The sequence below is a fragment of the Brachycentrus maculatus genome, unplaced genomic scaffold (assembly GCF_059751285.1).
Source record: "Brachycentrus maculatus isolate JH-2025_06_01 unplaced genomic scaffold, ASM5975128v1 h1tg000004l, whole genome shotgun sequence".
NCBI classification, from domain to species: Eukaryota; Metazoa; Arthropoda; class Insecta; order Trichoptera; family Brachycentridae; genus Brachycentrus; species Brachycentrus maculatus.
Window position 1 is genome coordinate 2748505 of NW_028280759.1, and position 13698 is coordinate 2762202.

The 13698-nt window shown below is 33.7% G+C and overlaps 1 protein-coding gene across 2 annotated transcripts in view; it reads left to right on the forward strand.

Moving 5' to 3' along the window:
- The first annotated feature begins 152 nt into the window (after positions 1-152).
- Positions 153-13698, forward strand: part of Asap (ArfGAP domain of ASAP) — a 139714-nt gene continuing 126168 nt past the window's right edge. For both annotated transcript variants that reach the window (XM_088277181.1, XM_088277188.1), the window contains exon 1: positions 153-528. In XM_088277181.1, the coding sequence (XP_088133307.1) occupies positions 403-528 (126 nt within the window). In that variant the 5' untranslated portion in view covers positions 153-402. The remainder of the gene's footprint in view (positions 529-13698) is intronic.

The following is a 13698-nucleotide window of genomic DNA, read 5'->3' on the forward strand; positions in this document are numbered from 1 at the left end:
GTTCTTCTTTGCAAACCCTCAAATAAGGTTTTTTCTGAGATTCTTCGATAAATTTTCAACAGATGGCATTCGTGCACGCTATATAGTTCCCTGTTTCCACAATAGATCGCAGCGCTGTAGCGCGATTCTCGCGTTTTAGCTCCTCATTTGGCAGTTTGAGATAGTCTGCGGGCGTGTTGGTGTTGCGTATCGCTGTGTTTCCTTATTATCCCAAAAAGATCGGCTTTTTATCAACGGTGCGCGATGCTAAAAATAAAAAAAATCGTGGTGAAATAATGCGGCATTTGTGTTCTAGTGTCATCCGTATCTGACAAGTGGTCATTTGTATTTTGTGAAACTTAAAAATGTCAATGTAGAAGTGTCAACGTTTATTCCGTGAAGTGTCAGTGTTCTGTGTGTAACATGCCGGGCCTTATAGGTGTAAACGAATTTATAGAGGAGACGAGGGAGGATTATAACTCTCCGACAACTTCAACTTTTGTGTCCCGTATGCCCCAATGTCGTCAAACCATCCATTCCTTGGAAGAGGTACGTAAAATATTTCAATTTAAAAGCCAGTTTGAAACTTCGCTTCAATCGTAAACAATAATAACTAACTTAAACATTGAACAAAGGTGACCCAACCTGCGACAATGTAAGGGACTCGATACTCAATGAATGTGTTTTATAAACAATCGTTATTTTTGAAACGGAAATGAATAATGCTCAGCGCATTCGTGCTTCCGTTTATATAAAAAACATTAATCTATTAACTCACTTTTTTGTGATAAATATGTAATTATTTTTAAGCAATAAATTTTCATATCTTATTTATTACCTGACTAAGATCATTGCTAAAATATATTTAAGACTAAATCAATTGCCATGTATTAAGCGGTAACGCGTCTGAAAATTCGTTTTTTGGCAAAATTACTATCAAACGATTCGTTGGAACGAGCTCTCGCCAATTATCTTACAGGAACAACCCCAAAAACCCTAAAAACGTTATGCCAAAAAAGCCATTCGAGTATTTTGACCATTTTCTTTCTGAACGGAAAAAAATTAATTGTTCCCATTTAAAACCGAAAATTGATTACTAACACGGAGAAAAAATATATGGGTTCCTTGAAAATATTTAGCAACATTATTAATTTATAATCAAAATTATTTTTAAAGATAATCAAATTGATTATCTCATATATTCTCTCTGATACCAACATTGATTATCTCAAAACAAACAACACAATACTTGTCACAATACAATGTCTTCATTTTGTTTATATCTTCATAATAAATAGAATAAGTGCAACTATTCTTTGTCCTTTTTCCGTAATATTTTATATCTCACTTTTTCATATTATTGTGAAAAAGAGTTTATAGAACATATTTAAAAAAAAAAACTAGATGCTTGCTAGAACTTTTTATGTAATACCAATTGAGGAATAAAAAATATAATAATAAACAAATACACTCGGTACCTACTTTTACTTCAATAAATTTGGTTTAATCGAAATCTTACGAAGATATAAAAATTATTACCGGGTGCCCATTAAATGTTTTTTATGTTAAATCAATTAATTCATTAATAAAAATTCTAATCATAAAAAATCCGATAATATTATGTACCTACTTGGTTTTATCGAAACCTTCGACGAAAATATCGACCCTTTTCTGGCAAATTATCGTAAACATCAGGCAGGTAAAGACGATTTCGTTTTAGTAATTCAGCTCAAAATAAATATTCGCTTGAGCTGAATAAAAAAAACGCACACTTAGGAGCGATCCAATCGTGCAAATAATTATTTTTGGCAGATTTGGCAAAACACAACGATCTAATCTAGCTTTATTTGCTAAAATTTGCCAGCAAAGAGTCGATAAATTATTATAAGATGGACGATAATTGTGTTACTTGATGGTTGAACGCCAGCTCGCGAAAATGGACTGAATTAAAAAAAAAACTATTAAAAAGGTATTACAGTAAACCCCCATATAACGTTATAACGGAATATGGTAGGGGGTAATGTTTTTGAATGGTAGTTTAATTTTAAATGTTTCATTTCAGTCATTTCTGCTGGATAAAATATAAAAATACAATTTAATACATTAACCCCTTATAAGGTTCCCTACGATAATGCGGTACCTATCTCAACGTTATAGGGGGATTTACTGTAGTTGTATTTCGAGGTAAGCGAGCCCCGAGTGACGAATGTGTAACCCAATCTCATAACCCAGTAGGACCCAGTAAACTTTCAACTTTCATTTTTTTAAAAAGGAATAACCCACAGAGCCTGTGCTTTTAGAGGCTTATTTGCATGTAGGAAAGTAAGGATAGGGAAGGTAAATGTGAAAAATGCATCACAAAACCCAGACCAATTGAAAATTAATCTTCAATTGATTTTGCAATTGGCGGGAATCGAACCCGTGACGCCAATTCCGCAGTCGAGCGTCTACGCAACTACGCCTGCCGTGATTTGAATTTTGCCATCTGATTTGAATTCTACGAAAAAGAAAAAAAAATCACCTGATATACAATAAACACAGTATTATTACATCGAGTAATGATTACTTTCCTTGTTTCCGTTCCCCGACAAGGGGTCCTCTTGATGCATCCTGTGTCCGGTACTATATAAATACATAACAATTAATAAATGCTCAAGACCTCCCAGATAATATCTTCCGAAAGCAAAATCACCGCGCGGGCGGGCTTTCTTTGACGAAGGGTTTACGTAATATTCCCTTATCGATGATCAAAACATAAACTAAGCAAGATCTCAAATTATTTTTTAAAGATAATTAAGTTTTTACATGGTTTTCTTAATGGGATTGTAGACTGTAGAATGCGGAGACAGTCTAAGATCCGGAGTAAACGATGACTCAGTTAACACGAAAAAAGCACAGTACCTAACTAACTAAAACTTACTAACCATCACGCCGCTTTTCCGTAGGGGTAGGCAGAGAGAACAGAACGCCACTCCACTCTGTCTTTTCAAACTTTCTTCGCCTCATTCATGCATCTCCTCATACATACGCGCCGATTATTTCGACTCCTGACCTGACCTCTTTCAAATATTTGACATACCTGATCATTCAAGTTTTCTCGGTCTTCCTCTGCTTCTTTTTCCAACTACATTCGCTTCATAAATTTGTTTTACCGTTCTTTCCCCGCCCATTCGTTCCACATGTCCAAACCATCCCAACACACCTTTCTTAATTTTATCAATAATGCTTATCTCAGCCTTGCATTCTTACCTTATTTTACCATTGAAACATCTCGGCTGTCCAAACTTAAAAACACAGTAAGGGACATTTTTTCGTAGTCCGTTTTTTTTTTGCATTTTCGGACTAAGTAGACTATACTTATATAGTCCAAAAATGCAAAAAAAACGTACTGCAAAAAAATGTCCCTTACTGTGTTTTGAGTTTGGACTGCCGATCTATCATACATCGTTTTGTCTCACATTCGTCTGAGGGGATGCAGAGTACGGGTCAGAATTATTCTTAAGTGTAGTAAAAGTATAAAATAACTACACTAATCAATGACTTACTTATATTTACATTAAATGGTGTAATCGGAATCAGATTATATACTTTATTAAATTAATAGGTAACTTTGTTCTAACCACTTTAAAAAAAAAAGTGGTTAAAACAAAGTTATTTCATTTTATAAAGTTTATAAAATGTGCCACAAAGTATCTGCGGAAAACATTCAAGAAATCAGATTATATGTATGTTACCTATAAATATGTAATAGCCGGACTTGATACTGAATATATTTCTTTACAACACGGTAGGTTTTGTGACAGATTCCCATAAAACAAATCGCTCACTCCTTTCAAGAACGTCATAAATCAAAAAACTTGATTTTTCAGGAGTACGTTTTTAAAGTTCAAACATAAAATACAATGTATTAAAAATAAATATCAAGTCACTTATTTAACTTTTTACTGTGCAACAGATCTTTTTAGGTAAAACCTGAATATTTTTTCTCCATTTGAAAAATATTTGGTATATTTAAAAAAATAATTAAACAATACCTTTTCTTCAAAATGCAAAAATAACACTTTCTGCCCTGTAGAGGGTCCTGGGCATCACGAAAACATGCACAACTCAAAATTGACGATTTTTGATTTATGACGTTCTTGAAAGGAATGAGCGAAATGGTGTGGGAGTCAGATGTTTTGAGTACTACTTTACTACTCTACGTCCTATGGCGATTAACTTGGTTATCAACCTTATTTAACTTGCCAGTTGAAGCGGGTGTTGAACGTTTGTAGGCAGGTCGATGGTTGACATTTTATGTTATGTCTACGGTTCATTTGACATCGAAAATTTTCGATAAAAATCTTGACAGCCATGTTGGTTCTCTTTATACATATAATTAAAACATTAAATGGAGTTGAAGGTTGACTTCAAACAAATTTAGTGCTGTAGAGTCGAAGTCTGATGTTGATACAAAAATTCGGTTATTTTGGGCAGTCTACTGTCTCGGCTGTTTCTCAAAAGCACGGAGGAAGATCTTGGATTGTTACATTTCTGTATATCTCCACAAATCACATATTTCTATTCGTTTTTTGTTAATGTATCAATTCCAACGTTGGATGAGTAAGATTTTAAAGCTACGTATATCTATGTATGGGTGTGTTCTTCTGCGCATGTACCTTCAAATATTTTAAAACTATTTTCGAGCGGTGTAATAAATCTGGTAGTAGACTAACTGTTGTATTGGTTTGTGGTGAGACTGCCCGCCTCCATTCCTGACTAAGTGGGTCGCAACTAGATCTGTACGCAAATAATATTGTCTTTCAAACACCGTTTGAAAATCGCAATTTGCGCCACTGCGCCACAAAGGCCCAGGCGTTACTGCGATCGTCTCGATCGCGGCTTGGATACTGTTTGCACTTTTTCGCTGATTCGCCGGCTGCCTTTCTTTGTTCTGACCTTGTTGCGAGATTCGCTGGCAGATACCGAGCCCACGACTCGGCTGGTGGTGGAACAGGTTTGGTAGTTTGGCAGCACCACGCGAATATCCTCCGATTCATACTCATCTAAACAAGTGTCCATTGATTATTCGGCTATGCCTGACACACTCCACATAAAAACGATGTGAAAAAATGTCAAAAACGTTTTGCGATAAGTACACCTACATTAAAAACAACCAAATTCTGTTTTAGATTTTGTTGTACAAATTGTACACACACTCCACATAAAAACGATGTGAAAAAATGGCAAAAATGTTTTGCGATAAGTACACCTACATTCAAAATAAACAAATTCTATTTTAGATTTTACTGTACACATTGCACATATTTATTTAATTTGTTCCGGGTCATCTTCATTTTGTTTTGTAATGTTTGAAAATCCATCTGTATGATTAATAATTTCGTAGTAGCGTTTATTCAGTTTCTCCGTAAGTCGACTTATCTTTAATTACTGATATAAGTGTGTTGCAATTATACCATCGGTGATTAAAACATCTGCATATTTGCGTACGTCTTAAAATGCAAAAAATGCGTGTCATAAAACGTAATTTTATACCGGTGTTTTATCAGCAGACGTCATCCATTTTTCTTCTGGATTTGAGAGATGAATCATGATTTCCTGGTCCTTGTTTATTTTCTGTAGAAAATAGAAACTCTTTTTTTTTATGGTGCCGTTATCCATATTAAATAAACTTATATTTCTATGGAAGTGCAAATGACTAAAGTTAACTAACTAATTAACCATCACGCCGCTTCCTCGCAGGGGTAAGCAGAAAAATAGAAGCCACACTAATGTGTCTTGGCATACAATCTTCCCCTCTTCCACACTCATAAATCTTCTCATACATACACACCGATTATTCCGACTCCTGACCTGACCACTTTCAAGCATATAAAAAACTTGATCATGCCAAGTTTTTCTCGGTCTTCCTCTGCTTCTATTACTAACCAAATTCGCCTCATAAATTTGTTTAACTGTCCTTTCATCCCTGATTCGATTCACATGCCCAAACTATATCAACACACCTTTCTTAATTTTATCGATAATGCTTATCCTCAGCCTTGCATTCTTCTTTCCTTATATCACCATTCCAACATCTATCATACAACGTTTTGCCGCACGTTCGTCTGAGAGAAGTTAGTATAATGACTAAAGTTAATATAATGTATATTAAGACTAAAGTTTACGTTGAAATTCTATTTAAAAAATACGATAGTCTTGTGATTTTTTGCTTGGGGTATATAAACGTGAACTACTGTTCATCGATTGTCTCCTATTTAAAAGCACAGATTACAAATTCCATTTACGTACTAGTCTCGGCATTTGGCGTAGAGTTTTATATCAGTATTAGTATTTGTATTTTATATTCAGTCTCTGAATAACGATCATGTATAGATGCAAAATAAATGCAAAATAAAACTTATTTTTGAGAATATCGAGAGAATAAGGGATATTGCTTTTTCGCTATTTGCTACGCATCTCCGCTGAGGACATAAGGAACATATCGTGGCAAAAACGTTAACTTTAAAATCCCTGTTATTCAAAGCTTTTAGCCTGAATAAAATACCTGCTATTAAACTCAAAGTTAAATTTACTTTTAAAACCACATAAGTCATTAAGTCATTAAAAATCATTAAGCCAAAATGTCATATTTTCGAGTTAACGTTTTTTGCCAGTACACCCACGATATCTTTCAGTTAATCCCGCCTTCTCCCGAAATTATTTGTATCCTGTCCATCCTTGTGTTACCCGCATCATCTGGTTTATCCAACTTTACCTACCTAATGTAATTATGAAATAATGAAATGACACACGACGATCACATTCTCGTATCTGTCTGCTTTGTCCGCTAGCAAATATTATGTAGGGTGTATTTCTGTAAGCCAAGAACTCGGTTTTGTTATATATGCTTGTCCATTGAATCGCGTGAGTCAGATCTCTGTTTCTCAGAAAGCTTGAATCAGAACCGCCCGGGCATCAGTCTCCCTTCTCATCCCCCAACTCTGAATATTAGATAAACTCTCTGTCGTCATACCAGTGTTGCCATTGTAATATTTATTTATTTTTTACTACGAAATTCCCAAGTAAAGTTTTTTAGAAGTTAACAATTAATTGCTACGATGGTTGCCAGCCTTCAGCATGGACCAGCACAATAAGAAGCGATACTACGGCTTTAAATATCCATGCGATCTCAAAAAAATATGGTGTAATTATCGCATAAAATCCTCCGTAAAAAGATACTTATAGGGAGTAGGCAATGTTTTAAGATCTTTATCATGCGTGTTTCTTTTTCTGTTTTATAATAAGAATCAAAATTCTTTGTTACTTTATCCGATTTAGACACAAATGACGTCACTGAGACATAAGAGATTTTAATATTACAGACAAAAAAATATACTCGGTACAAAATTGATCAAAGCTGCTTAATTCACTCGTGATATGCATAATCAGGAACTCACTTTATGTCGAGCTTTTTACCAAAAAAAATCAAATATCATTTCCATATTCATAACGTTACCATATTTGATCATTTTGACGAATTATAAAAATAAATATTGTTATTACGTAAGCACAAACATTGTTTCATCTAATTGACGTTAAAATAATAAAAAAAATATCCGTGAAAAAAGGTGCCGGAACACTGTTCCACCGCGTTACATAAAAAAAAAGCCCTGTGCATAACTGTCGCTTGCGCTCTTCGGCGTTGGCAGTAAGTGTTGCATCTCCTGGATACTCAATTAGTTGACGCAAATCAAACATTAGCCACATTAGGCGATCGATTTTCCTTCTCTCTATATATTTCTCAATCGCTGCTCGTCACGTTTCGGGTGTACAGTTAGCCAAGTTCCCAAGTTGGCAACTAGCCACATGAAGAGTGAATGCGGGAAGCACTTACGTACTAACACTTCTTTCGAAAGAACTCTAAAACTCAGACTAATGTCATAGGAAAGATTCTTCTACTGTTGCCATCGCGTCTCATTGTCTGTTTATTTTACCTTTGATTTACTAAAAAATCTCTTCGTTTCCCATAATCAATTCACTATTCATTTGAAGAATCCTGTGTGCAGTTTCGTTCCTGATATTTTCATTTTATATTACTGAACATTAACTATTTAAAAGAGCTATTTCTACTTCATCAAATTTCTTCTTTTACTTCTAACACTTATCCGCACCCAGTGGTGCATAGGGCACTGAATCGTAGCGACGCAGTGTTATGTTGATTATTAATTGCCTGAAGGCAAGGTGATCAGCCCTGCGCTTCTTGTACCAGTCCAGGGTGATATATAAATAAATATGAAAGTGAAAATCACCTTTCTTCACGGTAGCCAAAAGCGCTTACCACCACACTACGGAGGTGGTCAAAATTACAGCACATTTACTCGACAGAAATATATACGTAAAGCTTTGTTAATTTTATCAATTAAAGTCCATTAATCTGTCTTGGTAATACAACACATAGATATTCATGTTCTTGGTGAATATGTTTCAGATTCAATCTTAATTTATGTATTTGTTGGATCAGAAACTATTATTATCGAACGATAAAGAAACCATTAAACACAAGTTTTGTATTTTATTCAATAAATGAATGAAATTCTGTGCACCCAATAGTGCACAGAATACCGCATCAGATCGAGGCGGCTTTAACTCGATCTTGAATTTTTTTAAAGCAAGGTGATCAGTCCTGCACTTTCATCCAATTCTCAATTCCAATCCGGATTCTTGGATATACGACTAGATTAATTTGACGGGACACCTACATATGACGTAAGAGATAGGCCTCAGGGTTGAAGATATTACAGTTATGAAGTATTTCTACTCTGATACCGTTCGTGTACCTATAGATTTTATGTTATACTTAAAAATACACAGTTTTATCATTCGTGCATCTATATTTTCTCACCTTTAACATCACGATGTTACGGAGGTACCTGGCTATTAATAATTTTGTTATGATTAGCATTTAGTGTAGTTATTTCTATACATATGATACATTTGTACCGCTTCGTATTACTGGTAAAAACGTGTGAATAATTGAAGTGGCGTGCGGCGTGAGTGATTTATCTCGTGCGCCAGTTCAATTTCAATATTGCAAAACATCAGTCCGATAAACCTCTATTCCTTTCATGACCTCTTTCTGCATAGTACGATTGATATACCATGTAACGCATTGATATTGTTTATACATACAGTTGCTTGCTCTTATAGTAAATTTGATAAAATTTTAACTAACTAAACTACAAAAGATTAAGAAGTAAGATCCGTAAAAACCGTCTGTTTTGGCAAATAAGTAGCCGTACAATATAACAAGTCTTTATTGAAGACAGTGTTTTTTCTAAACAACGTGTACGGAATACTGAATATTGTAATAAAAAATATTATTAACTAGCTGTACCCGGCATGTGTTGCTGCGGCTCTGTCTGGATAAAAGGAAAAGAAATAATATAAATATTGCAGATTTCTAATACATATAAGTAATATGTTAATTATTAGGCATCAAAAATATTAAAAATCTATGGAAACAATGCAATCGAAAACATTGAAAAAGCACGCTGTCAGCCTTGATCAATGTATAGCATCGCGTGTGCTGCTGTTGCGTTAAACAGATGGCGCTGCCATCATGATAAAAAATTCTAGTGTTCGCGTTGATACTTACTCGGATTAAAGAGCTTTTTCAAAAGTAAGCAACTACTATAAAAGTGATGATTATGTATGTAGCCTTTTTTTAAATTTAGTAATGTCTTTGTAAAATATTTTTGCTAATACGTTAAGAATATTTAAAATCTTAAATATTCATAAGTTATTCACTAATTGCTTCGAAATTTTGACACATTTTTTACCGCAGTGGCAGCGCCATCTATTAAACGTAACAGCAACACACGCAATACTGAAGATTGTTTATGAAGTACAGTGTACTTCTTGATAGCTGCTATCACTTGCCACATTCTATGTCTTGATCTCATTGTTGTTTCATTCGCTTTTTTTTTATATTTTCATTCCTTTTTTAGAATTGTGAGATTAAACAAATTAGAAATGTATGATTTCTAATTTATTCATTTTAGATGTAACCAGAATGGGCCACAGATATCCTTAGCCGAGTACAGCTATTGGAAAATAAATAAATCCCTGATATGAACTTTTAATATTAACAATGTACCAAGTATAATTTCGACTATAATAATTGTAAAATATTTTTGCTTTCGGTGGTGACTGATGACGCAAGTGTCTCTCGTGTTTCTTTCCCGGATGCTTAGACTTCCCTGACCTAGTTTCTCCTTGTGCTTAAGTGTATGTCACTGAAATGTCCAGCTTATTCTACGTAATAAACATAATTAGGTACTGCTGCCCGCCGACTGCAGACATCCAGCCGCCATGACAACACCAGACTTCCGCGAGCGATTTGCATGTCGTGTGACGAACGGAATGTCCGCAATTTGGAATAAAATGTAAAAATAACTCCTTCAGTAGGTTGCCAATGCAACGCATTGATACTAGCCAGGAATTTATGAAGTAAATTGAAATTTATGATTTAATTTATGAAGGAAATATTAAATCCTCGCAATTCAAACAAAATCTTACTAAAAGTCTGGGTTTAAAATATGTAAAGTTTTGAAAGCTCTCCCATTTCACGTTGGCCGGAAAATCTTATTACAGTAAACCTCCCTATTTTATTTTTTTATTATTTCTTAAGTAAGCTTATATTACATAATATAAACTATTTTATACACTTAAATTACTACATCTACATATATATGTATATATTTACATTTCCTTACAGTACACAAACATTTATTTTTAAATTCTTTCATACTCTTTTCATTCTTCATACATCATCATACATTTTTAAACCCTTATACATCAAACAATTTTGCGACGTTTATTTCATAACTGGCAGTCTTATTTTTATCTTTTTTTCTAGTTCATGTTCATGTTCATGACAATAACAATAACATTGAGACAGGAACCTTGTTATCGGAGGGAATTTTATATGGGGTTTTTAAATTGTATCTTTATTCTGAATTGAATCTTCAGTTATTTCTGCTGATTAAAATGTATACATATTTTTTTTAAATTAATACCTTTTAATGTTTATTTCGATAACGCGGCACCTATCTCAACGTTATAGGGGGGTTAACTGTATTTCATAAGCAAGCTGATCAAATTAACGCGCTTATGTTTATGTCACATAAAACTCAAAATTCTTTATGAAAAAATTATAAATGTAATTTTTGTCCAAAATTTTAAATATTCTAAAGTAGTTCACTGATTGTCTCACAATGTTGCATTTTTTTACGTGACTGGGCCACAGTAACCAGTACAGCTATTTGAAAAAAACTGATATGAACTTGTATTAGTACTTTTCATATTAACAATGTACTAAATATAGTTAAAATAATAAAAATTATTTCATTAATTCATTTGGCAGTCACGTTGTGGTAAAACTTATCCATTTTTAATTAAAGTTTTACTTAGTAAATACCACTATTTCTAAAAATCTACTGTGACATACGGTGTTTGAAAATGATGCGAATGTATCGAAACACGTGTCACAGTAGATTTTAAGAAATACGTAGTGGTATTTTTAAGTAAAACTTTAATTAAAAATTTAAAAAAATATATTTAACAAAATGGCCTAGTTAAAAATATTATAGAACATTAAAATTCGTTTATTTTTAGATAAAGCTAACTGCATACTTCTATTCAATAGATTGTAAATAAATAATTAATAAATTTACTATAAAGATTTGTTATAACACTGATATCTGGAAAAAGTGCTTCTTGTACTAAAACGCCTACTAAGTACATTGTATCACTTTCATAATCTAACTTAACGCTTCACGTAGCTTTTTATCTACGAAGTCATTCATAAAGTCATTCGGAAAAAGAAGCAGAGGACGACCGAGGAAAACTTGGCACAATCAGGTATGTCAAATACTTGAAAGCGGCCGGGTCAGGAGTCGTAATAATCGTCGGGTATGTATGAGGAGATGCATGAATGTAGAAGAGGCAAAGAATGTTTGCAAAGACAGAGTGATGTGGCGTTCGATTCTCTCTGCCTACCCCTGCGGGGAAGCGGCGTGATGGTTAGTTAGTTAGTTAGTTAGTCATTCATTCTATGAAATGGTTATTGCGTATTCATCTTTATCTAGTCGGACTGGAATTACAATGAAAAGATTACGGGTTAAGTATAATATTAAGTGTACATAACTTTAAATTTGCCAATGGAGTTTAATTTTTCAATTTTGTCATTTTTTAACCGATTGTCGGTCAGTACCGTCTGGAATTTAAAGGAAATGTAATTTTATATAATATTTTTAATTACCAAATAGAAGTTATAGTTATATATTGAAGTAAATGAGTTATCTTCTTACGATGACCTTCAAGAATCTCTGAAACATTACTATTGTACTTGGGAACACTAACTGTCTATAATGTCATCCTTTTGGATCCTGTAGCTGCCCTCCTTAACTCCTTACCTGATCCTACCCCAATGTCTTATTTGTTTTGATCAATTTGCAGTATCGTACAATTAATCATTCATGCTGCAACTCTTTATATATATATATATATATATATATATATATATATATATATATATATATATATATATATATATATATATATATATATATATATATATATATATATATATATATATATATATATATATATATATATATATATATATATATATATATATATATATATATATATATATATATATATATATATATATATATATATATATATATATATATATATATATATATATATATATATATATATACACCGCAGGACAAAAAAATCTACGAGTTTACTTGCTACCGCACGCCTTGACTTTACTGAACTCTTTTTCTAAGAAATCCTTTATCGATACCTCTTTCTTTTCTTCAATAAATTAAAGACACTTTGTGTCACCTTTCTACAATATTTACATTTGAAAATGTCTCAACAATTTTGTTTTACCCGCGTTTGAGGGAACATAACACAACAATCATGGAAAGTGCAAAGCAAATGTCGATAGCGATAAAATCCAAAATAATCACACTGTCGCAACAAAACATATCTAATTGTAAAATATCTCGTCGAGTTGGGTATTCAGAAGGTGCAGTGAGGTTTTTATTTAAAAAATTCCAACAAACTGGATCCATAGAACGGAAAAAAGGAAGCGGATGGGGGCGCGCGACATCTGCCCGAGATGATCGCTTAATAAAAAAAATTGTTATGCGCGATCGATTTTTAACGGCACTTAAAATACACGCAGAGGTGCAGTCTACTAGCTAATCAACATTTTCAGTAAAAACTGTGTTCAGGCGGCAGTTGGAGCATGGTTTCCAAGCACGAAGTCCCGCAAAGAAACCATTACTGACGAACAAAATGCAGAAGGCTAGACTGGATTGGGCGAAGGAGCACCAGAATTGGACCTTGGAGGATTGGCAAAATGTTATTTTCTCCGATGAATCAAAATTCAACCTTTTTGGTCCAGACGGCATAAAGATAGTTCGACGAAAACTTGGGGAAAAATACCATCCTTCGTGCGTCCCTCGAACCGTTAAACATTCACCATACGTCATGATTTGGGGGTGCATGACAGCGTACGGTTTGGGACCTCTAAATTTTATACAGGGTACGATGAATGCCATCCAGTACAAAAAAGTGCTGAAAAACCATCTTATTCCAACAATCGAGGACATTACGCAGTATACCGCGGACCCGATTTTTCAGGACGATTTGGCG